The sequence below is a fragment of the Musca autumnalis genome, unplaced genomic scaffold (genome assembly GCF_047663935.1).
Source record: "Musca autumnalis isolate F117 unplaced genomic scaffold, ASM4766393v1 scaffold_2, whole genome shotgun sequence".
Taxonomy (NCBI): Eukaryota; Metazoa; Arthropoda; class Insecta; order Diptera; family Muscidae; genus Musca; species Musca autumnalis.
Genome location: NW_027411755.1, coordinates 10,330,553 through 10,358,317, shown reverse-complemented (window position 1 = coordinate 10,358,317; position 27,765 = coordinate 10,330,553). Strand labels below are relative to the sequence as shown.

At 34.7% G+C, this 27,765-nt stretch overlaps 2 protein-coding genes across 7 annotated transcripts in view; one reads left to right on the top strand and one right to left on the bottom strand.

Moving 5' to 3' along the window:
- The window catches only part of LOC141393617 (non-lysosomal glucosylceramidase), a 596,987-nt gene that overhangs the window by 140,476 nt on the left and 428,746 nt on the right, over positions 1–27,765 (bottom strand). The gene's annotated exons all lie outside the window — the stretch shown is intronic.
- Positions 1–27,765, top strand: part of wb (wing blister) — a 404,943-nt gene that overhangs the window by 148,209 nt on the left and 228,969 nt on the right. For all 4 annotated transcript variants that reach the window (XM_073966879.1, XM_073966880.1, XM_073966881.1 and 1 more), the window contains one exon: positions 4,094–4,932. In XM_073966879.1, the coding sequence (XP_073822980.1) occupies positions 4,203–4,932 (730 nt within the window). In that variant the 5' untranslated portion in view covers positions 4,094–4,202. The remainder of the gene's footprint in view (positions 1–4,093; positions 4,933–27,765) is intronic.

Sequence of the window (27,765 nt, the reverse complement as noted above, 5' to 3'; positions counted from 1 at the left end):
CTCAGATTACCTCTCTTTTCCTATTACAATGCCAATTCGGCCACACACAATAAAATTCTAACAAATTCCCTACAGAAGATATTTTCATTAAAGATCAGACTTTCTTTTCGTAAAAGATCTTCTCAGAGAATATCAGAAGGTCTTCTCAAAGAAGATAAGAAGATTTTTTCATAGAAGATCAAATCAGAATGTCTTCTCATAGAAGATCGGAATGTCTTCTCATAGAAGATGAGAAGATCTTCTCGTAGAAGATTTTCTCAAAGAAGATCAGAATACGTTTTTACTGAAGATTAAATATTTGCTCAAAGAAGTTCAGCAAAACTTCTCATAAAGATCAGAATCTTCAAATCGGAATATCTTCTCATTCAAGCTCAGGTCAGAATATCTTCTCATAACAGTTCAGAAAAGATTTTCATTGAAGATTATATGTAAAAGATCTTCGTGGAACTTTTAAAGAATATTTTTTGTGGATTTTTAAAAAAATATTTTTTTTTTCAAATATCGTGATTTTTTAAAGAATATTTTTTCAAAAATCGTGATTTTTTAAAGTATATTTTTTCAAAAATTGTGGACTTTTTAAGATTTTTTTTTTAAAAATTTTGGATTTTTTAAAGAGTATTGTTTCAAAAATTGTCATTTTTTAATTTTTTTTTTTCAAAAATCGTGGATTTTTTAAATAATTTTTTTTTCAAAAATCGTGAATTTTTTTAAAGAATATTTTTTCAAAAATCGTTATTTTTTTCAAAAATCGTGAATTTTTTTAAAGAATATTTTTTCAAAAATCGAGGAGTTTTTAAGAATATTTTTTTTTTTTCAAAAATTGTGGATTTTTTAATGAATATTTTTTAAAAAATCGTGGATTTTTTAAAGAAATTTTTTCAAACATCGTGGATTTTTTAAAGAATATTTTTTCCAAAATCGTGGATTTTTTAAAGAATATTTTTTCAAAAATCGTGGATTTTTTGAAGAATATTTTTTCAAAAATCGTGGATTTTTTAAAGAATATTTTTTCAAAAATCGTGAATTTTTTAAAGAATATTTTTTCAAAAATCGTGAATTTTTTAAAGAATATTTTTTCAAAAATCGTGGATTTTTTAAACAATATTTTTTCAAAAATCCTGGATTTTTTAAAGAATATTTTTTTCAAAAATCGTGGATTTTTTAAAGAGTATTTTTTCAAAAAACCTTGAATTTTTTAAAGAACATTTTTTCAAAAATCTTGGATTTTTTAAAGAACATTTTTTCAAAAATCGTGGATTTTTTAAAGAACATTTTTTCAAAAATCGTGGATTTTTTAAAGAACATTTTTTCAAAAATCTTGGATTTTTTAAAGAACATTTTTTCAAAAATCGTGGATTTTTTAAAGAAAAATTTTTCAAAAATCGTGGATTTTTTAAAGAACAATTTTTCAAAAATCTTGGATTTTTTAAAGAACATTTTTTTCAAAAATCGTGGATTTTTAAAAAATATTTTTTCAAAAATCTTGGATTTTTTAAAGAACATTTTTTCAAAAATCGTGGATTTTTTAAAGAACATTTTTTTCAAAAATCGTGGATTTTTAAAAAAATATTTTTTCAAAAATCTTGGATTTTTTAAAGAATATTTTTTTTTAAAATCGTGGATTTTTTAAAGAATATTTTTTCAAAAATCGTGGATTTTTTAAAGAATATTTTTTTCAAAAATCGTGAATTTTTTTAAAGAATATTTTTTCAAAAATCGTGAATTTTTTCGAAGACTATTTTTTCAAAAATCGTGAAATTTTTTAAAGAATATTTTTTCAAAAATCGTGGATTTTTTAAAGATTGTTTTTTCAAAAATCGTGATTTTTTAAAGAATATTTTTTCAAAAATCGTGGATTTTTTAAAGAATATTTTTTCAATAATCGTGGATATTTTAAAGAATATTTTTTTTCAATAATCGTGGATATTTTAAAGAATATTTTTCAAAAATCGTGGATTTTTTAAAGAATATTTTTCAAAAATCGTGGATTTTTTAAAGAATATTTTTTCAAAAATCGTGGATTTTTTAAAGAACATTTTTTCAAAAATCTTGGATTTTTTAAAGAATATTTTTTCAAAAATCGTGGATTTTTTAAAGAATATTTTTTCAAAAATCTTGGATTTTTTAAAGAATATTTTTTCTAAAATCGTAAATTTTTTAAAGAATATTTTTTCAAAAATTCTGAAGATGATCACAGAGAAGATCAGATGATCTTACCGTAGAAGGTCTTATCAAAGAAGTTCAGAAGATCTTCTTATAGAAGATAAGAATGGTTACTCAAAAAAGATCGGAATGTCTCCATTGAAGATCAGACGATGTTCTCATGGAAGATTTTCTCAAAGAAGATCAGAAAATGTTCTCTCAGAAGATGAGAAAATTATTTCACTGAAGATCAAAAATCTTCTCAATGAAGATCCGAAGATCTTCCCAAAGAAGATCAGATTATCTTCTCAAAGAAGATGTTCTCATATAAGATCAGAATATTTTCTCATTCAAGATAACATCAGAATATGTTCACATAAAAGATCTTCCCAAAGAAGACCTTTTCATAGAAGATCAAAAGATCTTCGCATACACGATCAGATCAGAATGTTTTCTTATAGAAGATGAGAGGATCTCCCGATGGAAGATCGTAAAGATTTTCTCAAAATTTTTCCCGAACTAAGAAAATATTTTTCTCTCTATTGTTTGCTTTACTTTTCCTATTTTTTTATTTTTTCTTCCATTATTTTACTCCATCGAACTGCGTTCAGAGCCAGAAAAAACCAAGACAATCCTGGATCTTCACATCCACCTGGATGGTTAAAGAACTGAGATCATCCTTCAAGATTTCCAATAAGACGGAGGCCAGTGCAGTAATAACCTGGAACCTATTTCAGTAAGATTTGGCTTCACTCAGGATCTAATATACTACTACTGTCAGGGGATCAATAGAAATAAAGTTATGTGTTCCAGTAGGCCATAATTAAGATCTTACTGGTCTTGATCATAATGTCTATAGTGGCGGAATATTTGTGCTGTTGCCGCCCTTCCGGGAGTTAGACCAGCAAGCCACACCATTCTAAATCAGTCGCTGTTGGATTTGTTTGTAGAAAACCTTTCCAAAAGAAACGATATTTACTACGGCATGGGTATTTCCGAAAGCAGACAGGACATAACGTCAAGAGGTTTTACTTGATTCTCGTCTTGAAGGCTCTAACCAGGGTGCACCTTAGCACGGGAGCAGGGATATCATGCGTCGACCACCTCCCCTTTGGAATTACTTTGAGAGTTTCAAAATAGTGGTTGTTCTCCACGGAACTTCCAGGTCTATCTAGCAGGCACTATGTAGTTGAAGATCCACTATATGTGCTTCACTGGATGAGGTCTGTATTTCGCTATAAAAAAGTTGTCAACACTACTATCAGTTTTAGTTTCATACAAATAGAGACTGGACGCACAGTGCCCGAAAAGTTAGGCACAGTCAGGGAATATGGAGGATGTGAAACAAGTCTTGCAATGATGGAGTCGTAGTGGGCTTCTCATTGCTGGGAGCGAGGTCTATTCACCTCTTCCGCTCTGCAGCTGGGGAACGGCAACATATTTATGTGTAAAGGGCCCCCACATGATCATAAAGATCTTTGGCGTGGAGAGTTGAGATTCGTCAATTCTCTACCTACCGTACCAAAAAAGAGACCTTTGGTTGGATCTCATAACATAGTTACTTCCAGTTTCAGTCCCATGTGACCGATAACTAAGCGCTTTGTTCTCTTTTCGGAATAGCCTTGCGGATTTAGTCTAAGACTACGACTCGTAGTCTTTTATGATCTGTCTTGAATATCTCAAACGTAAGTTGTCAGAATAACTTTGAAACTGCGAGGTGAAAGTGTTTCTGTCGTTTTCCTACTGAAGATTTGCATTTTTGGACTTTTGTAAGGCTTTGGTAGGCACTTATTTTAAACCTCCAAACATGAAATCTTGATGAACTAATTATAATGAGCTCGAAGGACCAAATGATCACTCGACACTTCAAATATTGTATAATTTTATTAATTGTATTGGATTTGAGTAACTTGTAGTATCTAACGTCCCTTCTCTCTTCTCTTTATTCCAGATAATCCTAACCTCAAAAGAGCATAACTCAATTTAAAACATAATGTGTTGATTTAAATTCCAAAATATCCAAGACTTGATGCATCCCGAGAAAACCACATCGATTCAAAATGCCATTTAATTTAATATCATCCACAAACATAATGCACAGGCCACGAGCCTCCGTGCGATTTACACGCTTAAATCTAAGATATTTTCTACCATATCTTGCCTTAACACTACTATGCCAAACAACAGCAATTTATACCAAAGATTTAATGCATCATCGTCTGAAACATCACCCGGACGATTTACTCTCAACACAGCATGCGTCGTCCTCGTCAAGATTGCGTTTTGCAAATAGCACAAATTATCAAGATTTTGAGATGAATGCATCATCGCCGTCCTCATCATCGGCGACGTGGACAGGCGCCAAAATTTCAACTCTCACACGTTTAGAAGAACATTCAAAACAAGAACATCAACTGTTATCAACTGCTTCGCATCTGCAGCAGCAACAACAGAACCATCATCATCACCAGCGACATCAAGAAACAAATCATGCTCCCTCATTTGCAACCACCCGACACAAAACCAAAAGTGGTCTATTGATCGAAAGCAATATCGATTTTGATGCAGAGCAAAGTGGTGGTGGTGGTGAGGCTGATGTGATGGGTGAAATGGATTTATTGCAAACTTCATCTGTAGCACCAAAACATGAACGCAAACGTAATCGTCAGAATCATCAACATCAACGAAAACGTAATGGCCGCGTGCATGGTGGCGGCCATGGTGTTGGAGGAGCAGGCCACTCAGGTGTTGCTTTGAACAACGGTCAACGTCAAAAGTTACAGCGCAACGGTAAGTTTCCGTTTTAAGTCATAAAATAACTTTGGGATAAGGGGTTAGTTTGATAAGTTAGGTTGAAATTTTGGCGAGTTTTGTTTGGTGGTCGAAGGACCAAATTATGCTTGAAAAAAGTCCAAAGCCATTTTGAAGGACTAAAAACAAATTTAATTATTTTGAAAATGTTTGCCTTTTAGGGCGAAGATCATTTTAATATTAATTTTAATTAATTTCTCATTGCAGTCGGGCTTAATGGCCGATGATTTTGAAGTGAAAAGGAAAGCCGAAAATTCGAACCCACCCCACCACCATTATGTGACCGATTTCGCCGTGGCTAACGGTGGCTTCTCTGTTGAAAGAGAAAAAGCTCGATGACCGAGCTTTTAGAATCCACTACAAATCCGATATGTCTGATGAGCCGCTAGCCGCGGCGAAACCTGTCACATAATGGTGGTTATGTGGGTTTGAATATTCGGCTTTCCTTTTTCACTTAGAAAAATCATCAGTCATTAAGCTCTACTCCAACGAGAAATTAATTAAAATTTTTAATTCAATTTCTATAATTTCTACTGGAATTTAACTTCGTTTGATTCTATAGTTCTGATTTAGTACTTTTAATATGGTCGAAGGACCAACCAAATCAAATTTGAACCACTACTTACCACAACTCATAATCATATAATTTGAATCAACTAGTTCTTTAATCTACTTCAAAGTTATCTACCTAGGTCTTTCATTCAGATCAGAATCGTTCATCCTCTATGACGTGAAGTTACGACTTTCAATTTTGTTTACTTGGGCTCTTAAGCGTTTGTTCTCTGATCTGATTTCAATGAACTAGTGTGAATTCTGTTGAGATTTAAAGTAGGGTTCCGTGTAGTTCAGTTCATTTGTTTGTTAATCTAGTTCATAGTTTTCTATCTAGTTCAATCGTTCAGATCAGAATCTTTCATCGACTATTAAATGAAATCACATTGAACGACTTCTGTTTTTAGCTGGGCTGTTAAAAGTTTGCTCAGTGAACAAAAATGAATTGACTGACCTGCTCGAAGGACCAAATTCAAGTTTTGGTCATCCAAAATTATCTCGAAGGACCACATCGCACATAATTATTTTATTTATTGAAATTTATATAAATTCAATTGATTAAAACTTTATTCGGTTAATGTTTATGTGTTCGAAGGACCAAATTAATCATTAAGAATCATTAACGTAGTTCAAAACCAGCTCGAAGGACCAACAAACGAATATTTATTTTTATTATAGGTTTCACTTCATTCCAATGTTTTCCAATTACTTCTTATACCACCTCCTACCACTGGAAATAGTTGAACGCTTAATTCTTTAGAAAGCCAGCATCACCACCGCGACCATTAGTTTTCAGTTGTTTTCTTTTTATGGTCATAACGAGCGTTTTTCCTGCAATACATTTTATTTTCGCTAAAGATTGCGCAAAAATTTTACTTCAATACTGTTTCTTTTTTTATTGCTTTTTGGTCAAATATGGAGCTGGAAAAACTGTTTCCTGCTTAGAAGAAAAATCCTAAAGATTTTCAGCTGAGAGCTTTGCACCGTGCAATACACATAGATTGTTGGTTCAATGCATTTCAAGACATTTTCCATCCCCCATATATGGTTACAATAGATCAGTTTTCAATGTTGAAGGAATACAACATATGGCAACCAACAACAACTACAGCAGCAACAATAAAAGACAAGCAGTAAATCTAAAGCTCACTGTTGCTGTCTATCGTTTTTGGTCTTAATTCTTAAGTTGTTGCGGCATTGTTGATGCTGTGGCTGGCTGGTGATCACAAAAAGATCAATGATGTGTTGTTTGGCTTTTGTTGAAACGTTTTTTTTTTCTTCTCTCGCACCTTAGACAGGGAGAAGCCACATATTGCTTGATTCAGCTGTCCATTCTTTACCCGTCTGTCCATTATTACTTTGTCTCAACAATAGCAGTATTTCTTTCTATGGACCTCTAGCTCCCATATGTGTAAATGTTTGTCATAGCCATGTTGTTTTTTTTTTTGTTTTCCATTAGAGTTGAAAGAACTTTTCATGATGAGAAAGTTTTGCTTTTCTTTTTCATTTTCCTTGTCTGTCTGGTGTTTAGTTTGATTACGGAAAGCAATATCATGGCTATGATATGAAGCGATCTCCGACAAGCTATGAAGATATTTTAATTTTGTATAACCCCTAAAGGGTTATTTGTGATGATTAATTTTAAAAGATTCATTCTTGGAGATCGAATGACCAAATTGTTTAGTGCTCGAAGGACCATTTGTAAACTGTTAAAGTAACTGTCGGGTAAGAAATTTCGAAGGATTATTGTTGACGATTCATAAGTAATTTGATTGCGTTTACATGATGCATTCATGTAGATCGAAGGACCAATTTAATTTTATTTTTTAGAAACATGAAGATTTAAAATTGTAGTTACAGCTGTTAGTTTAGTAATGTTGACCTACTCACATATACAAATCATGATTATTCGAGGGACCAATTTAGTAATACATATATAATTCTATGTGTTTAATTCAAAATTAGCTCAAAGCACAAAAAACAACATTCCTTGACTAAAACATTATGTGTGTTCGTTTACTCAAAATTAGTACAAATTGTTACTGTTTGTTGTTCGTTTACTTTACAGTACAATGCAAAAGACCTTAGTCGTTTACAATAAGTTACTGGACTTGTACAAATTGTTGAATAAACGAACACACCTATTGTCTCACATCTTCATTACACATCTTGTGTCTGCCCGAAGGACCAAAACACGATGGAAAACTTTTGTGGATTGTTGTCAAAAATTCGAGATTCGTTTTCCCGCAACATACATAGGTATGTGTTGCCTGATGGAATACAAATACCTGAGAATAGTAAGGAAATCAGTTATTTGAGTAGCCGATTCGTAAAGTAAAACTGTGTGCCACTTAAAGTAAAACTGAGTGAAGAATTTATATAAACCTGTGTAAGATATGTAAACTGGAAGTAAGTAAGTCATTTTGTGACAATAAATATATAGAAAATCAAAAGAAAACAAAGTTAACTCAGTTAACAAATATTTGATAAAGAAATAAAGCGGAACTTTTGCGTCAACATTCTGGTCATTCAGCTCATTTTGAAAGAGAAAAAACATAAAAAAACATACAACTGAATATTGATTGAAACTGAAGGATACAAAAAAAAAACATTGACAGAACCATGAACCTGAAAGAAGATATCGACAATACGAGTATAAGAGCGAGTTACAGTTAGTCAACTATATTATTGCAAACGATGAATTTTTAAAAATTTAGATGTTTAATTAGGTGATACTACAAGAAATTCTTTCAATAATGTTAGGTTTTTTGTAAATATCTCTTGATTTACCTGTTAATGACTACATCAAGCCAATAAATCAAAAAATCGGTTGGAAATAACAAAAACAACGGGCAAAAAGCATAGGTACCTGGTTTTTATGGTGTCAACTAAATAATTGCATTATGAATTAATGTGGAATAAAATCATGGGATTTCCCCCGCGATTTTTTGAATTTAAGCATTTTTAAGACTTTTTTTGGTATGTGGACATGCAGATCCATAACTGTTGATCATAAATCAATTTTTGTGTGTATAACATAGACGGTATATTCAGCAAAAGAGAAAGTCAGGTAAACGGTTTCGGAAAACATGCTACATTTGGTCTATTCCAATTATTATAATGGTAAATCCGAAAGAGAAATCGCTAAAATCACCTCTCGTAAGCTGAGAAGTGTATAGAACATCATATACCGCACCGAGAACGAAGCCAGGCTCAAACTGAGGGCGTTACATGGCAAGTCCAAAATAGTAACTACACGAATTGACTGTAGAATGATTAAAGAAAATAACGAAATAGCCCAAAGCAGCACCAGAAAATAGATTTTTTCTAATTAAATATAATTTTGGAGTAACTGTGTCACATGGAAAAGTCAGAAAAGTGCTGCATAATAACAAGCACTCATCACGAGTGACTAGGTAAAAACCATCGCCCTCCAATCGCAATATATAGAAACTATTCAGACAACTTTTCACGCCATCTTTAGTATTGGGATGGCGTTTTATTTTCTGATGAGACTAAGATTATGCTGTACTATCACAATGGACTTCAAAAACTATTGGGAAACCCTTGAAAGCAATGGAAAACAAAAATTTAATACATACCGTAAAGTTCGGAAAACTGTCAGTTATGGTATGGGTTGTATACAAAGCAGTGGCGTTGGTTAAATCCTGATTTTAGAAGAAACAACGACATAGGGGGTTTATTTAGATGTTTTAAGAAAAGATTTAACCAAAAGCGTCAAGAAATTTGGGCCTGTTGGCCCTGAAAATTCAAACAAATTACAATATGAGTACTACCTAGACAACGACCCTAAGCATAAATCTAATTTATGTAGGACTTGGTTGTTATACAACTGTACCAAAGCCATTTACACCCCGTTCCAGTGTCTAGATATTAACCTCATCGAAAATTCATAGGTACACCTGAAGGAAGAAGTCGGGAATAGGTCGCCCACTAACCTGGGGGACTAAATAAAGAAAAATGGATAAAAATACCATTGGAAAATGAAATTCTGAAACTTATTTATTAAATTTAGATACGTTTACAAGCTGTTTTTGATGCCAAATGTGGGCATACGAAAATTAGAACCAACTTTTCAAAAAATAGCGCGAAAGACTGAAAAGTTGTGAATTTTGCAATTCTTTAGTTGACAGTGCAAATAATGAGTTGTACTCATTTTTGTTAATTTTAAGAAAATGTTTAGTGAAATTTAGCTACTTTTATTGTATTATATTAAAAAACATGCGTAAGAATTGCATTGTTAAAAAAAATATTAATAATGATTTATAATAATTTATACCAATAAAATGATGTTTATTTAAAATTTTGTAATAATTTTGGTTTTGCAAAAATTAAGTTGACTAACTGTATATATTTGGAATAATGTAATTCAGTTGTGACACTAGTTTTTCATGTCCTTTAAAAATCCATATTGGTCCTAGAGGCCTCATAAAATTCACATTGGCCCAAGAGGCCTCCTATAATTTTTAAAAAATTGTATTTGGTAATGGAGACCTAAACTAGACTAAAATCATTTAAAGAATCGACTTTGGTCTTAGGGGCCTCCTAAAATTTATATAGTTCTAAAATTATTTGAACAATCCACGTCAGTCGTAGATGACTCATATAATTTTTTAAACAATCCATGTTGGTCCTAGAGGCTTCTTAAAATTCGTTAAAGTATGTACTTTGGTCCTATACACCTTCTAAAATTATTTAAACAATCCGCTTTGGTCCTGGAGGCGTCTTAAAATGGTTTAAAGAATCCATGTTGGTCCTAAAAGCCTCCCTAATTTCTTTAAAAATCCACGATGGCCCTGAGGCCTTCCTAGATTCTTTACAAAATCCACGATGGTCCTAGAGGCCTCTTTCGATTCTTTACAAAATCCACGATGGTCCTAGAGGTCTCCCTAAATTCTTTAAAAAATCCACTATGATCGTAGAGGCCTCCTAAGATTCTTAAAAAATCCACGTTGGTCCTAGAAGTCTCCCTAAATTCTTTAAAAAATCCACGTTGGCTCAAAAGGCCTCCTAAAATTCTTTAAAAAGTCTACGTTGTTCCTAGAGGCCTCCAAAAATTATTTAAGCAGCACTTTGGTTCTAGAGGCTTCCTAAGATTCTTCAAAATATCACCCTTGGTTCTAGAGGCCTCCCAAATTTGTAAAAAATCGACGTTGGTCTTAGAGGCCTCCTAAAATTCTGCAAAAATCCACTTTGGTTATGGAGGCCTTCTAAAATTATATGAAAAATCCACGTTTGCCCTAAAGGTCTCCCAAAATTATTTAAACAATCCGCTTTCGTCCTAGAGGCCTACAAAATTTATTTTAAAAATCCACATTGGTTTAGACGCTCCCTAAAATTCTTTAAAAATTCTGCCTTGGCCCTAGAGGTCTCCCTTAATTCTTTAAAGGTCTCCCAAAATTATTTAAACAATCCGCTTTCGTCCTAGAGGCCTACAAAATTTATTTTAAAAATCCACATTGGTTTAGAGGCTCCCTAAAATTCTTTAAAAATTCTGCGTTGGCCCTAGAGGTCTCCCTTAATTCTTTAAAAAATCCACGTTGGTCCTAGATGTCTCCCTAAATTCTTTAAAAAATCCACGTTGGCTCAAGAGGACTCCTAAAATTCTGTAAAAAGTCTACGTTGTTCCTAGAGGCCTCCAAAAATTATTTAAGCAACCACTTTGGTTCTAGAGGCTTCCTAAAATTATTTAAACAATCTACGTTGGTCCTAGAGGCCTCCTAAAATTCTTCAAAAAATCGCCCTTGGTTCTAGAGGCCTCCTAAAATTCTTCAAAAAATCGCCCTTGGTTCTAGAGGCCTCCTAAAATTATTTAAACAATCCACTAATTTTTTTTTAAAAAATCCACATTAGTTTAGAGGCTCCCTAAAATTCTTTAAAAAATCTGCGTTGGCCCTAGAGACTTCCTAAAATAATTTAAGCAATCCAATTTGGTTCTAGAGGCTTCATAAAATTATTTAAACAATCTACGTTGGTCCTAGAGACTAAAAATTCCTAAAATTCCTAAAAAATCACCTTTGGTTCTAGAGGCCTCCAAAAAATTCTTAAAAAAGTCCACGTTGGTCTTAGAGGCCTTTAAAAAATATTTGAAAAATCGACCTTGGTTCTAGTGTTCTACTAAAATTCTTTAGAAAATCCACGTTTGTCTTAGAGGCCTCCTAAAATTCTTTAAAAATATATTTTAGTCCTAGAGGCCTCCTAAAATTATTTAAACAATCTATGTTGGTCCCAGAGACTTTCTAAAATTATTTAAACAATCCACATTGGTGCTAGAGGTCTAGGCGCCTCATACTTGTTTTTATCCACTTTGCACTGTAGTCCTAGAGGCTTCCTACAATTCTTTAAAAAGATCCACATTAGTTCTAGAAGCATCACAGAATTCACTAAAAAATTCACATTGATCCTAAATTCCTTCATAAAATTCCTTAAAAATCCACATTGTTCCTAGAGTGCCTACTAAAATTCTTTAAATAATCCACGTCGTAGATGGTACCTAAAGTTCTTTAATAATCCCATGTTGGTTGTAGAGGCCTCCAAAATGTCTTAAAGAAATCCACATTGGTCGTAGAAATCTTCTAAAGTTCTTTAAAATATCTACATTGGTCATAAAATTCTTTAGAAAATCCACTTTGATTCTAGGGACCTATTAAAACTATTTAAACAATCCATGGTGGTCCTAGAGTCCTCCTAAAATTATTCAAAAATTCTACATTGATCTTAGACGCATCATACACTTTCTTTTTTTAAAATCCACGTTGGTCCTGGAGGCTTCCTAAATGTTTAAAAAATCCGCTTTGGTCCTAGAGGCCTCCTAAAATTCTTTAAAAAGTCCACATTGGTCATAGAGGCCTCCTAAAATTCTTTAAAAAGTCCACGTTGGTCATGGAGGCCTTCTAAAATTATGTAAAGAAACCACGTTGGTCTTAGAGGCCTCCTAAAATTATTTAAACCATCCACGTTGGTCCTACAGTCCTTCGAAAATTATTTAAAGAATCCATGTTGGTCCTAGAGGCCAACCAAAATTCTTTAAAAAAATAATTTTGGTCCTATAGCCCTCCTGAAACAAACAACCCATATTACAAGACCCTGTCTTCTTTCATCGGAAGGAATCATAATTCCTGTTTAGAAACTACCATTCGAATCTGCCCAGCAAACACAATGTCGGACGTCCAACGCGTCTGCACAAAGTCTGAATTTTTTTTCGACGCGTCTGACCGACTTCGTTCCGAACTCTATCGGGTTAGCCTGACGAACCTTTTTCCTCTCTCTCTCTCTCTCTCTGAAGTGATTTTTGTATATTTTCTCTTGTCCTGCTTTGGCAATATTCATTATAAATAAGCAGAGATAAAAGAATTGTAAATTTTTTGCCACATTGAGGACTTTACAATTTATAATTGTGGACCGATATCTGTCCGAAAGTCGGTTAATAAATCAGAAATTCATACGATAGTTCATCAGAATTCGGTCCTGCAACAACTTCCGACTTTCATCCTAATTTCGGTCAGAGAACACGTCAACCACGCCATATGACTTTCGGTCAGAGTTCGGACCGAATTCGAATCCGAACTCGGATGTTTTTTCCGACTTTCGTATCGAACTCGGTCCGAATTCGGATATTCCTTCCGATTTTGGTTTGCTGGGTGCTTACCCTTACTACCGCATTTTCGACCTTTCAATGCCTGCCGAAACACATGTTGGCAATTAGCTCGTGTCCATCGTGACAACCTTTCTTTTTTTTTGTTGGGACTTCTCAAATTTCCTTTTGGGATACTTAAATTGAAATTTAAGAAGTAACGTTATTTCCTTTCACTAACTACATAAGTTTTAATGTTTTTACAGTTCTCAGTGATTCAAAGTAACCGCCCATTGTTTTTTTTGGTCATCGAACACGATGCCTTTTAGCTATTTTAAAACACATGTTCACTTTCATGTGCGCTACTCCTTTTCTCGATGCATTTCACAAAAATTACTTCTTGGGGAGTTAACCCAAAAATCTTCCTTTTCGTTCGTTGTCGTGCTTCACTTGTAGTTGTTGTTTCTTTCTCTGGAAAATGCATTCGGAGCAGAAACAATGGCCTGCATTACAACTTGGGACAATTATAAATGAGTTGTTTTACGAGTTTTATGGAAAAGTATGTGATAAACGTTGTTGTTGCAGAGGAATAACGAAAACAAAGGATCCTTAAAGTTATTAAGTGCCATATAAATTAGCCGATTGTCATCTCCCTTTTTACAAAACGTTCCAGAAAATCTCAACTTCATTGTGAAGGAAGTGGAGAAGTGTTATTTTTATCGCTAGAGATTTGTAAGGGAATTAAAAATTGATGTCTTATTTAGGAATGGAAAAAAGAAATATGAAAGAGGGAAAAGGAAGTAGGAGACACGGATGTAACACAAATTAAAAGTCAGAAAACAATAACAGAAAAAATGGAACCAAACCCATTTCTTTAAAAATTACTTCTTTTTTTTTAAGAAAATCAAGAACTGTATAATAATAACACTGTGTGTAATTTTTTGAGTAATGTTTTATTAACCATATTCTGACTCCACAGTGTGATAGAACACCAAAAATGAGAAGACCCGTGTCTCGCCGTTTTTCCCTATCTCATCAACTTTCGCGGTAATAGTACTCCAAAGGTTTGATGCTTTGAGGTAAAAAGGGTCATTTAGTCAGGACTATATCTTCCAAACCGTTAAGAAATTTGAATTTACCTCAGAGGCAAAGTTGTAGCTCTTGTCTTAAAGAACAAAAATTGTGAACACATATAACCCATCAAACTTCATCTGCAAGGTCAAAATCGCCATGGTCAAATTTCTTTTAAAATTTTTCTCAAGTTTTGTTATACAGCTATCAAACCGATCAAATTTGAAGCAGAAAACCAACTACAAAAATGTACCTCAGATCTCAATAAACATCTTTTTAGAATATACGAACCCTGTAGGTACAGGTCTTAATGGTCAAAATAGCAAAACAATTGCGATTTTTATCCTCTTTTCTAGGATTTTGCTCCATAGATATTAAACCGCTCAAAATTCAAGAAAACAATCCACCACAATAGCGTAGCAAAGGCATCAATAAACAACTTTCTTGAACATGCGATATGTCTATGAAGGGTTCTTAATGGTAAAAATAGCAAAAATCTTTTGAAAAAATCCAATTTTTATACTTTTTCCCCGACTCTGGTCCAAAGATACGCACCCGCCCAAAAATTAAGGATACAGTCAACTACAAAAATATACCTTAGATTTCAACAAACAAGTTTCTAGAACAAATGAAGATTCTAGGAACGATTCTTCAAGCTCAAACTTCGATTGTTTTAGATCATTCTTTCCTGTTCAGGTCCATAAATAACCAACCATTCAAATTTGCTTGAGTTTTTAACAGTTTGTTATTTCCAAACCTGAGCCTGGGGAATGTTAAAAATAATTTAATTGTTCGTGAATTTCAGCCCTAAGAATCATTCCTAGCATCTTCATATGTTCTAAAAAGTTTTTTTATTGAAATCTTAGGTACATTTTTGTGGTTGACTATATCCTTAATTTTTGGGCGGTTGCGTATCTTTGGAACGGAGTCGGAGAAAAATGTATAACAATTGGATATTTGCAAAAGATTTTTGCTATTTTTACCATTAAGAACCGTTCATAGACATTTCGTATGTTCCAAAAAGTTATTTATTTATGCCTATGCTAAAATATTGTGGTTGATTGCTTTCTTGAATTTTGAATGGTTTAGTATTTATGGAGCAGAAGCCGAGAAAAGAGGATGAAAATCGAAATTGTTTTGCTATTTTGACCATTAAGATTCGTTTCTACAGAGTTCGTATATTCTAGAAAGATGTTTATTGAGATCTTAGGTACATTTTTGTAGTTGGTTGTTTGGTTCAAATTTAATCGGTTTGATAGCTGTATAACAAAACTTGAGGAAAACTTTTAAAAGAAATTTGACCATGGCGATTTTGACCTTGCAGATGAAGTTTGATGGATTGTATGTGTTCACAATTTTTGTTCTTTAAGGCAAGAGCTACAACTTTGCCTCCGAGATAAATTCAAATTTCCTAACGGTTTGGAAGATATAGTCCTGACTAAATGACCCTTTCTACATCAAAGCCTCAAACCTTTGGAGTCCTATAACCGCGAAAGTTGATGAGATAGGGAAAAACGGCGAGACACGTATCTTCTCATTTTTGGTGTTCTATCACACTGCGGTGTCAGAATATGGTTAATAATTTTCGTGTTGCATAGTGTAATTGTTCCACAAACATCCCAGATGGGACAAGGGAGACTTCTCTCATATCAATGAGTGCACCCCTATTTACATTAGCTCAATGATATGGAACCTACTGGTTATCGCCGAGTCCGAGCGGCGTGTCTTAAGACATCACTTGTATAGAAGTTGTACAGTGCTGAAATACACAGGATATGTCACCAACATTACTGAGGTGTATTTTGCCACCGTTGAAAATTTTTGATGTTGCCTGGCCGGGGAATCGAACCCACGACGTTCAGCGTACAAGGCGGGTGTGCATACCATTGCACCACGGTGGCAGCCACCAAGTACTGTATATTTACTTAAAACCCCCAGAAGTTATTTTGAAGGATAAAATTCTTACCTTTACAAAGTCTTAAAACACCCTACTATGTGAAGATTCTGTGCTCTTCTATGAAGAAAACTTTCTGGACTTCTTAAAGAAGAAACTCTTAACACTAACTTTCGGTATTCTACAACGCTCACCTGGTATTCCATGGAAAACATTATTCTTGAATTATAACTTCTTGACTTCTTTTGAAGAAAAAACTTTTGTAATTTCTTTCTATAGTAAAAATATATTCTCACTGACTTTGATTTTGTTCCCAGTCTTCTTGAACGACTACACTTTTTTCCGTTGCGAATGCGTTAAGAAAATTCATTGAAGCATTTCACATAAAATGAATTTTCTCAAGAAACAAAACATGGCTGGTTAATGCTTCGGAAATTCCTTGAATACCGAAAAAAATGCAGGCGAGACAAAACAAAACAAAGCCTTACAAATGATGATCATAAATGAATCTGAAGAGAGAATTTTTACTTTTATTTGTACAGCTGACAATAATAAGACAGCATTAAGCGGAACAAAACAAAGTAAGTTGATCTCCTTCAATTTGTGGCGCAGTGAAATCCCAGCAAAATTTGACGGAAGGGGTTCTTTGCGATGACGTGATTTCATGTCATCTTTTGCATTGGTTCAAAGGAAGTCGTGAAAGATCCGATATTTTCATTAGGATTTGAACCAATGCAAAGGAAGTCGTGAAAGATCCGATCTTTTCATCAGCATTTGTACCCATTCCATCGATCCAATAGAGATGATGTTTGTGTTTTTATTTACACACCTGTTTATTTTCATTTTGGTATGTTCCAGTACTGCAAAAATCTACTAATTTTTACTATTTTTTCCGATAACATAAAGGATAAATTGTTATCGTAGTAAAAATAAGTAGATTCTTGGAGTTTCTGGAACAGACCAAAGTTGTTAGAACTGTCGTCGTGAAGTTGTCTTACATTTCCTGCATATCAAACAACTAAAACTTCTAAACAATTGGTATTATATGAAGTCCCAACCATCGAGCTAAAAATAGAATCGGACTGCACACATTGCTATTTTAAAAGTTCCCTTGTCTGTTCTAAATCTGACATATGTAGAATGAAATCAATCAAATCTCGCTTCTTGGAATTTGAAAAAAAAAGTCCGAAACGAAGAGGAACAAGAATCTGAAAATAAAGAAGAAACTACTTTTGGAAAGAAACAATTAAAAATAAATTAATTAAGCATAAATGGTATTTTCCATAAAAAGTCTCTCCTCCCCGTTCGTTACATTTTGTTCTTAGAGATCCCTAAAGCAAGCCGGGTTGTAGATCCCTACATATTTCCGTCACTGAACAAAAGAGTATAAATTACCAAAATGTGTTATAAAATAACAAAATTATAAAATAAAAGTTATTTACGAAATTAAAATACTTAAAGGAGTGCATTTGGAGTCCATGTTGAAATCTGAACTGGTGATGGGAAAATAATTGAAAAAACCTTTTGTAAGATGAAAGAATATCAGTTGCGGAGAACGGAGGAAGTAATCTTTTGCGTTGCAGCGGTGGTGATTACATTGCAATTTTGGATGTAAACTTTTGAAAAACTAAACTGATAAATTAATTGTACCTATTTCATGAATTCGTTTGAATTAATAAAGAGTTTTGTTTTTCATGAAAACCATATTTCAATACAGCATTTCCATTTTCCAAACAAGACATGAACATTTCATGCCAAGGGGTTGGTGAAAATGACATGCCAAAGCATTGGTTAAAATGACATGTCAAAGCATGGGTGAAAATGACGTGTCAAAGCATTGGTGAAAATGACATGTCAAATCATTGGTGGAAATGACATGCCAAAGCATTGGTGGAAATGACATGTCAACGCATTGGTTAAAATAACATGCTTAGGATCCAGAAAAGAACGTCATCTTTTGGGGTCCACGCTCATACAAAATTCATCGATGAAGATGCTAAAAAGATGACATGCTAGATCACTTGCACCCATGATTGAATGTCATCTTTGGCATCGAACATTTTGCTGGGATGTAATGCAATGTTGCAACATTCAGCCATCCGACTGCAGCAAACAATGCATTCTGTTTGGAGCTCTAACCCTGATAAATTACAAAAGAAGACTTCTTTTGTTAATAAACGCCACTCACTGAGCTGCGCTGCACCACAGATAGCTTAAGCCAAGCTTTAATTTTTAGTTTAACATAAATGATGCTGCTGCTGCTGCTGACGGGCGAATGGGAACATTTAGATAAAGTTAATGCCAGCAACTTGTGTTTGTTTTCGACAGACGTCTGGAAGTCAAGATTTTAATTGAATTTTCTTTTCTTCTTTGGGGTGTTAACTATCATAAAAATTATTTCGTAATCAGATAAAGTCACGAAAATCCATGCTTTCGATATTTCGATTTTAAAGGGAGGTTTTGTATTGAAAGTTTTCTGTAACAAGATTTCTAGTTTCTAATCACAAAAACGACATCCATTTCTCATCCAATTAAGTTTTATATCTTTTTTAGTGTTCAGCTTCTTTGTGAAGCTGAGAACTTTAGAGATAAGAATTTGGGTTTTACATATTAAACTCATTAAGAAAATTCGATGATTTGAAAAAATTGTTAGTCTTATCGAAATTAAAAATGTCAAAATGTTTTCTAGGAGAAATTTTATATCGCCTTAAGCTGGGGAAACCAACTAATAACACTTATGGAATAATAGATAGCAATTAGGGATTTACAAAATGTAGGGATGATTAGGATTAAATTTAGATGTATAAATATAACAATTGTTTACATAGAAAGTAGAACTAAGCCTCTATAAGGAAACTGACTGGGCGTCTTGACCCCCGCCAAGATAAAGATGGCCTATTTAAAATCCATAAATTATGTGGGTTATCATTTGTCCCCACTACCTGTAATTGCAATTTTTTTGATTACCTAAAATTTCAAAATTATTGCAATATTTTCCATCCATCATAAAACCCGAGATGAAGAAAGAACAGTTAACAACAACAAACAAACAAAAAAAACACACAGATTCATGACAAGTTTACAGATGTAATAAACCACTTAACAATCTTCGTTGTTAATTGGCGTTTGACACCGAGATGAAAAGATAGAATATCTTAAATATCTTGGGAACTATTAAAACAGTCAACAACAACCTGTCCTCCTGGGTAAATTCTTCATATCACATTCTTCCTCTCATTTTCACCTTGTCAAGAAGTAATAAATGTGGCAAAGAAAATCTCCAACATTCCGTTCAAATCAATGGAGGAAAAGAAGGAGGAGAGAGCAGAAACATGAAATCTCTAAAGATTTGTCATCACTGATAAGAATTACGATAGAATTCTGGCTCTCTACTGTAAAGCTTGGAAAAAATAGTCATATTTTATGTCTGTCTTTGAATCAGATTTTATGTTGTCGTTACTGATGCTGAGCTGCTGATAGATATTAATGATGATTATAAAATGAAAAATTAATTTCATTTAATGGCTGTAAATATAAGCTGGTGTGGAGGAAGCTTTTTACTAAGCTTGTTTTGAGGTATGGATATTTCTTAAACCACAGATTAGAATATCAAAGGAATTCCAATTAATGTTTCGTAGTTTATGACAAAATTATAGGATTGACACATATTTTCATAGATGATTGAACTGGATGTAAATGTATCATTATTTGGTCCTTCGAGCACTTCAATTTCCCCTCAAATGCTTTAAACACCATTGCAAAAAACTTAAAACTGTCCAAATGTTGATGTTTTCAAAACAAACCACAAAAATGGGATTCAAAATACCCTCATATGTATTTCTTATACATATACTTATATTTATTGAACCATTGAAGAATTTCAATGAATTGTTGTATTTTTATTAGAATTGACACATATTTGCATAGATGATGGAATTGAAAATAAACGAGTTATGATTTGGTCCTTCGAGCACCCCAAAATTACATTGAAGTGCTTTAATAGAAATTTTGAAACCCTTCAAAAAGTTATTCGTTTCGTTTCGAAGCTTTCAACACAACCTCCTAAAAAAATTGTAATTCAGCAATTAACAAATTTGTCCTTCGACTTTAATGGGATTCAATATACAGTGATATTTCTTTTACACTGATATTCTTTAAACCATTGACGAATTCCAATGGATTTTTATGTTTTGTTAAAAGACAATTGACACAATTTTTATAGATGCTTGAACTTAATGTTAACGTGTCATAATTTGGTCCTTCGAGCACCTCAAACGTACACTTTAACGGCATTTGTTATTACGCTCAAAAAATAATGCATTTGCTAAAATTATTTATTTTCCCAATACAAACCATACAAAAAATTATTTCAGCAATTATGAAATTGGTCCTTCGACCTCAGTGCTATTCAATATACACTGATATTTCTTAAATCCTTGACGAATTCCATTGAATTCTTAGGACTTTATTACAAATTGATTGACACATATTTTTATTAATGATTGAATTGAAACCAAAACGTGTCATAGTTTGGTCCTTCGAGTATTTCGCTTTCCACAAATATTGTATATTGCTCAAAGAGTTCTTTATTTGTATACGCTACCATCAAAAAGGTGCCTAATCGAAATAATGGTTTTAATACTCAATTATGGTGAGAACCTATGCTTTTCAAACAATTTTGAGGCGATTGGAGCCATGCGTCTGTCTATATGGCTGGCTGGTACGGGCCATGACTTTGGTCCTAAAGGCCTCCTAAAATTATTAAAATAATCCATGTTAGTCCTAGAAGTCTTCTACAATTATGTAAACAATTTAAGTTTGTCCCAGAGGGCTCCGAATACTTTTTTAAATCCGCCTCCTAAAATTATTTAAACAATCCTAGAGGAATTCTAAAATTATTTGAAAAATTCACATTATTTGTAGAGGCCTCCTAAAATTCTTTAAATGATCCACAAAAAATTCTTTAAAAATTTTCCTGTGGTCCTACAGACTTCCGAAAATGTTAAAAAACATCCGCATTGGCCCTAGAGGCCTCCTCAAATTATTTGAACAATCCACGTTGATCGTAGATGCCTCTTATAATTGTTTAAATAATCCACGTTGATCCTAGAAGCCTCCTAAAATTATTTAAATAATACACATATGTCCTTGAGGCCTCCTAAAATTCTTTAAAAAATTTCCTTTGGTCCTAGAGGCAACCTAAAATTATTTAAAAGATTCACATTAGTTTTAGACGCCTCAAAAATTCTTTAAAAAATTCCCTGTGGTCCTACGGACCTCCGAAAATGTTAAAAACATCCGCACTGGCCCTAGAGGCCTCCTAAAATTATTTGAAAAATCCACATTGATCGTAGATGCCTCTTAAAATTGTTTAAATAATCCACGTTGGTCCCAGATGCCTCCTAAAATTATTTGAACAATCTACATTGGTCCTAGAGACCTCCTAATATTCTCTAAGAATTCTAATTTGGTCATAGAGACATCCTACAACTATTTATACATTTCACGTTGGTGCTAGAGGACTCCTAAAATTCTTTAAAAATCCACGTAGGTCTTTTTAAAAAAATCTACTTTGCTCCTAAAGACCTCCTCAAATTATTTAAACAATCCACGTTGGTTCTAGAAGCATTCTACAGTTATTTAAACAATTAAAGTTGTCCTAGAGGTCTCCGAAAATTCTTTAAAATTCCGCTTTGGTCCTAGAGGCCTTCTAAAATTATTTAAACAATGCTAGAGGTATTTTAAAATTATTTAAAAAAATGCACATTGTTTGTAAAATTCGTTAAAAGATCCACATTAATCCTAGACGCCTCAAAAAAATCTTAAAAATCCGCTGTGGTCCTAGAGACCTCCGAAAATTTTTAAAAACATTTGCATTGGCCTTCTAAAATTATTGAAACAATCCCTCCTAAAATTATTTAAATAATCCCCTTTGGCCTAAGAGACGCAAGGCGCAACGTATCAACCGATTTGGTTAAAAATTAGCACATTGTAATATTTTGACCAAAATTTAAAGCAAGTTGGAAAATGGGCCATATCGGATGGCTCCTTCAAGTACCTCCCACACAACATTTCAAATTGTTTCGTAAAAGTGTAGTTTAAGACCAGCTTTGTGCTCGTGTTGAATCTTTTACAGAAGGTTGTCCTCGCGGACCCGGTTTGTAGTTTTGTTTCGGGGGAAAACCCATACTTACTAAAATAATATTCCTAAAGCTGTAGAAAACCTAGGATAAGCAACTAAAATGGCTTGTGCTCACGATAACTCTGGAAGTCGGTACCTGATTTGGCTCCACAGATCTTATATGAGAAACTCTACTTCGTTGAGAAGAACTTTTGGTCTTCTACTAGATGATATGCTGGTCCTACGAAAAAGTCCACTGATCTTCAATAAGGCGAGAGGACCTGAGCATACCCATTCTATACTCCATGAGTGGACCTAATGATCTGCAATGAAAACATCTACTGGTTCTCTATGAGAAAACCTAATGTCATCTATGAGAAGAACTGGTCTTCTATGAGACGACCTACCAGTATTCCATGATAAGACCTTATTGTCTTCCATGAGAAGACCTACTGGTTTTAAATAACAAAACCTACATGTCCCCTAGGAGACGACCTACTGGTATTCTATAGGAAAACCTACCGATCCTCTATGAGAAGACCTAGTGGTCTTCATGAAAAGAAATGAGAATGCCAGCAGGTTTTCTAGAAGAAGATCTACTGGTACTACTTATATATGAAGAACTTCCATGAGATACCTACTTGCCTTCTATGATCCAGTGGGCTTCTATGAGAAAACCTAATAGAACTCAACTAATCCACCGTGGGAAGACCTACTGGTCTTCTATGAGAAAACCTATATGTTGTCTTGGAGAACTGATGCTTTATGAGAAAACCTACTGGTTCTATAATGAGAATATCTATAGATCGTCCATGAGGAAACTACTGGTATACAGTAAAACACACAGAAGGTCTCCTGGTCCTCCACGAAAATACCTTCTAGTCCCCTTTGGGGAAATCTACTGATAAGATCTACTAGCATATTACGAGAAGACTCCAAGGTTTCAGTCCAACTTCCCTTCGCTGAGAAGTCATACTTTCTTTTATGAGAATACCTACCGATCTTCTTAGAGCAGACCTACTAATCTTCTAGAGAACACTGTAAGAAAATCTACGGGTCATCTACTAGAAGACCCATAGGACTTCTATGAGAAGACCTACTGGTTCCCTCAGAGGAGTCCTACTGATCTTCTATATGAAATCGTTTTGAACCTCTATAAAAAGAGACCCTCTGCTCATCTAGAGAAGAAGTTTTGGTCTTCTATGAGAACAACTTCTGGTCTTCTATGAGAGCACCTGCTGGTCTTCTGCGAGAATACCAACTGGCCTCCTATGACAATACCAGTAAGTATGGGAATAACTACAACAGTTCTTTTGATGATCTGCGGTGGGTCTTCTATTAGAAGAACTACTTGTCTTCTGTGAGAACACCTACAGGTTATCCGACAACAGACCACCATTCTTCTGTAAGAACACAACTGGATATTTACGAGAAGAGGTCACCCATGAAAATACCGACTGGTCATCTATTAGAAGACCTGGTTTCCCATTAGAATATTTTCTGTTCTTTATAATAGCTCCTGCTGGCCTTCTATGATAAGACCTCATGGTCTTCTGTAAGAGGACCACTTGGTATTTTATGAGAATGCGACTGGCTGACTTGCGGCAATTCTTCTCGTTCTCAAGTTTTGTTTTCAAAACATTGGAATTAGTGTTAAAAACGACAAACATAAAAGGAATTGCCTGAAAATTGCCGGTACGATCAATTTTTCCCACTTCCATTCCCCTTACTGAGACTTGCCACAAGTAAACTTGCCTATGTAAAATTGGACTTTATATTTTTTCATTTGACAGTTTTCTCCTTTATAAAAGTTTTCACGTAACCACCTTTAAAACATTTTACGGGAGAGTCAATGGATAACATTGTTTCGGACCGTATACCTGAAACAATTGTAGCTGCCTCATGCGAGGCATTAATTCCAGACAGAGACTCGTGGATCGGCGGAACTCTAGCACAAATGCCGACTGGAAAATGTTGTTATACAGACCGCTCCATGCTAGGTGGGAGAACGGGACTGGGTCTTTTCATTGAAGAACCAGAGACCGAAATATCTCTTTGTTTGCCAGATCACAATAGGGTCCATCAAGCGGAGATCCGAGCGATTACAGAGTGTCTGAACTGGCTTAATGTCAACACGAGACCAACTACTGTAAACGTCCTTACGGACAGTAAAACTGCAATCAAAGCAATAACATCCAAGACAGTGAAATCACAAACAGTCTTGGATTGTATAAAATCGATTAACAGCTATTCTCAACATGGCTCGGTGCGTATAATATGGGTACCGGGACATGCGGGATATAGAGATAATGAGATAGCAAATTCTCTAGCAAAAAATGGAAGGGAATTAGCAACAGTAAAGTTAGAGAACGCAAAACCACTAAACACGTCTCGTCTTGAGTTAAAAACTTGGACTACATCTTCTAAAGAAAGCCCTAAAGAGACGTTTTTCTATAAGAGGACGTACAGGCCTTCAATGAGATAACATGTTGGTCTTCTATAATTGAACTTCTTGATTTTCTCTAAGATAACCTACTGGTCTTTTCACGAATTCCTACAGATCTATTTGACTTCTTAAAGCTCTTCCGGTTACCTTTAATACCCTAGAGTCATCTTGTAACGACAAGTTCCCTCCGGTTGCTGGGATAGCTCGCGGGGGTCCAGAGTCCGTCACAGAAATGTGTAAGTGGAAAGACCGAGAGAGTGATAACACGGGTTTCTTGTTGGGTTTTAATCAACACTATTTTATTATTTCGTTTTCTTTTAAGGAGTGCACAAAGGTAAATTTTTAAGTGTATACAAAGCTTTGGAATTCCGACCGCTCGTTCGAGGTGACCTGGCTAAGTTCACCTATCCGCCCGCCGATGGTAATCCAGCCTCGATGGGAGACCTGAGTAGGTTCCGGATATTGGTTGTGTGGGAGACCGGGATAAGTTCTCCGTCTGTACCGGCCTGTTGGGTGACCTGGATAAGTTCGCCCACCTCCAGACACGTTGCCGTGGAAGTTTGGGCTAAACGATGGATATGGGCAAGGTTTCTGTAGGCTTCGCAGGAGACCTGGATAAGTTCTCCGAACTACTTGACTAACTGGACGAGTGGGGAAGAGGACTCATGCGAAAGGGGGTTCCAAAAGTTAAGGACACTTCATGGAACCTGTAAAGGTTACGCGTGGTCCTAAGAGATGCGGAAACTCCAAGGAGTCTGGGCAAGAGTACACGAGTTCCAAGAGTTGCGAACACTTCAAGGAATCTGGGCAAGAGTGCGCGAGGGAGTTCCAAGAGTTGCGAACACTTCAAGGAATCTGGGCAGGAGTACGCGAGTTCCAAGAGTTGCGAACACTTCAAGGAATCGGGCAGGAGTACACGAGTTCCAAGAGTTGCGAACACTTCAAGGAATCTGGGCAAGAGTGCGCGAGGGAGTTCCAAGAGTTGCGAACACTTCAAGGAATCTGGGCAGGAGTACGCGCGTTCCAAGAGTTGCGAACACTTCAAGGAATCGGGCAGGAGTACACGAGTTCCAAGAGTTGCGAACACTTCAAGGAATCTGGGCAAGAACACGCGAGGGAGTTCCAAGAGTTGCGAACACTTCAAGGAATCTGGGCAAGAGTACACGAGTTCCAAGAGTTGCGAACACTTCAAGGAATCTGGGCAAGAATACGCGAGGGAGTCCCAAGAGTTGCGAACACTTCAAGGAATCTGGGCAAGAGTACGCGAGGGAGTTCCAAGAGTTGCGAACACTTCAAGGAATCTGGGCAGGGATACGCGAAGGAATTCCAAGAGTTACGAACACTTCAAGGAATCTGGGCAAGAGTACGCGAGGGAATTCCAAGAGTTACGAACACTTCAAGGAATCTGGGCAAGAGTACGCGAGGGAATTCCAAGAGTTACGAACACTTCAAGGAATCTGCGCAAGAAATCTAATATCACCACTCTGACTCACCTGGTTATCTGTGATTTTCCACTTCCACTCGATTAAATTCGCGCACTAGTTGACTTCACTTCCTTTGAACACTGACTGATCCCCATTCAATTTCCTCCCGTCCTTTTATAGGAAAAACCAGTTGGTACCTATTACCCAAAAAATAATTTCAAATAATTAATCCAAAACCACGTGCTCTTGTGGTACCCATCACATTATAGAAAAAACCACGTGTTCTTAGCAGATTTTATCGAGGAATTCATTATGTAATTCAATATAATTCAACATACAGTGTTGGTCACAGAATTAGCACACCCCTTTGTGGCAAAATGATTTCAGTCAGCTAAGATTTTTGATAGGGCAAATTGAAATATTTTCGTAAACAAAATCCTTTTCTATAATGTATTTAACAGTTTTAATGATATAAGTGAATAGTATTATCAGTGGTTTTTTGAAAATAAAAGTTTTGTGAAGACGCCCAAATTATCAAGGGGACATATAATTAGCACACCCTAAGATTTTTTAATTTAATTCAATTAATATACAAAAATTAATTTATTTTGAAGATAATTCATATTCAAAACGTATTGAACAAATCATTTTTTGAAAGAAAAAATAATTTATCACCCCGGAATCTCATAATATATCCCAATAGCGAACCATTTTTCGTAATGTACACTTAAACGTCAGAAAGTCGCCAAAACTTTAAAAACAAATGTACAATTGGATCTGAAATTATTGAAATTGTTAACCGATTACTGAAATTTAAATATAAAGTGCAAAAACTTTTCAAAAAGTGCTTAAGGTTGATGATTCAGTCAAGAAAATTTTCGATTTGGAAGGGGTTTGTAGAAAGAAGATCAATAAAATGCACCCTTATGTAAAGAAGGATCAACTTATAACACCATTTGTTATTCAAAATTGCACGTCTGAATAACACCAAAGACCTATCACTACAAAACTGTCAACAAAGCACTAGGTGAACATGTAGCACATGAGTATGTTTAATGGTATAACCCCTTTCTAACAATAAAGGATTTTGAGGTTTGCTGAAATTGGTTAAAATCCATGAAAGTAGGCATATACTATTCAAGATAAATGTTTTCTGGATTATTGATTTTAAATTTAATCGTTTTAAGCTCCGGGAAACATATTATCTTGCGGTCTCACTAGACTATCTCCCGTTTGCCTTATGTTTAGAAAATTATTGAAATTTGCGTAGGTCCCATAGAGATGAACATAGGGTTATCGTGGCATACATCACGAAATATCGGTAAAATTCAGTCCAGATGTATAAGTATTTATAAAATCAATAGCTCACAGCATCATATTACAGTTTTTTAATGAACATTTTTGTGTCAAACGGACTTTACAGATGCACACTGCTGGTGGGTACATCCCACTATTCGCAAATTTACAAAGATGAAGAAGAATAGGACGTTTTATTTGATGTTTCTATGAACTACTTGCCTCAATAAATTTTTTTGCATGTGAAAAAATCGATAAAAAAACTAAAAAACTGAAATTTCTATCCGTCCTTGGGACCCAAGGTGTACCCCATATAAATGCCTTCTGACACTGAAATTTCGGAGACTGGTGGAGAGTATAACCAGCAGACTGGAACTTATGCCCAAACGAAAGGGACTCAAAACTGAATATGGA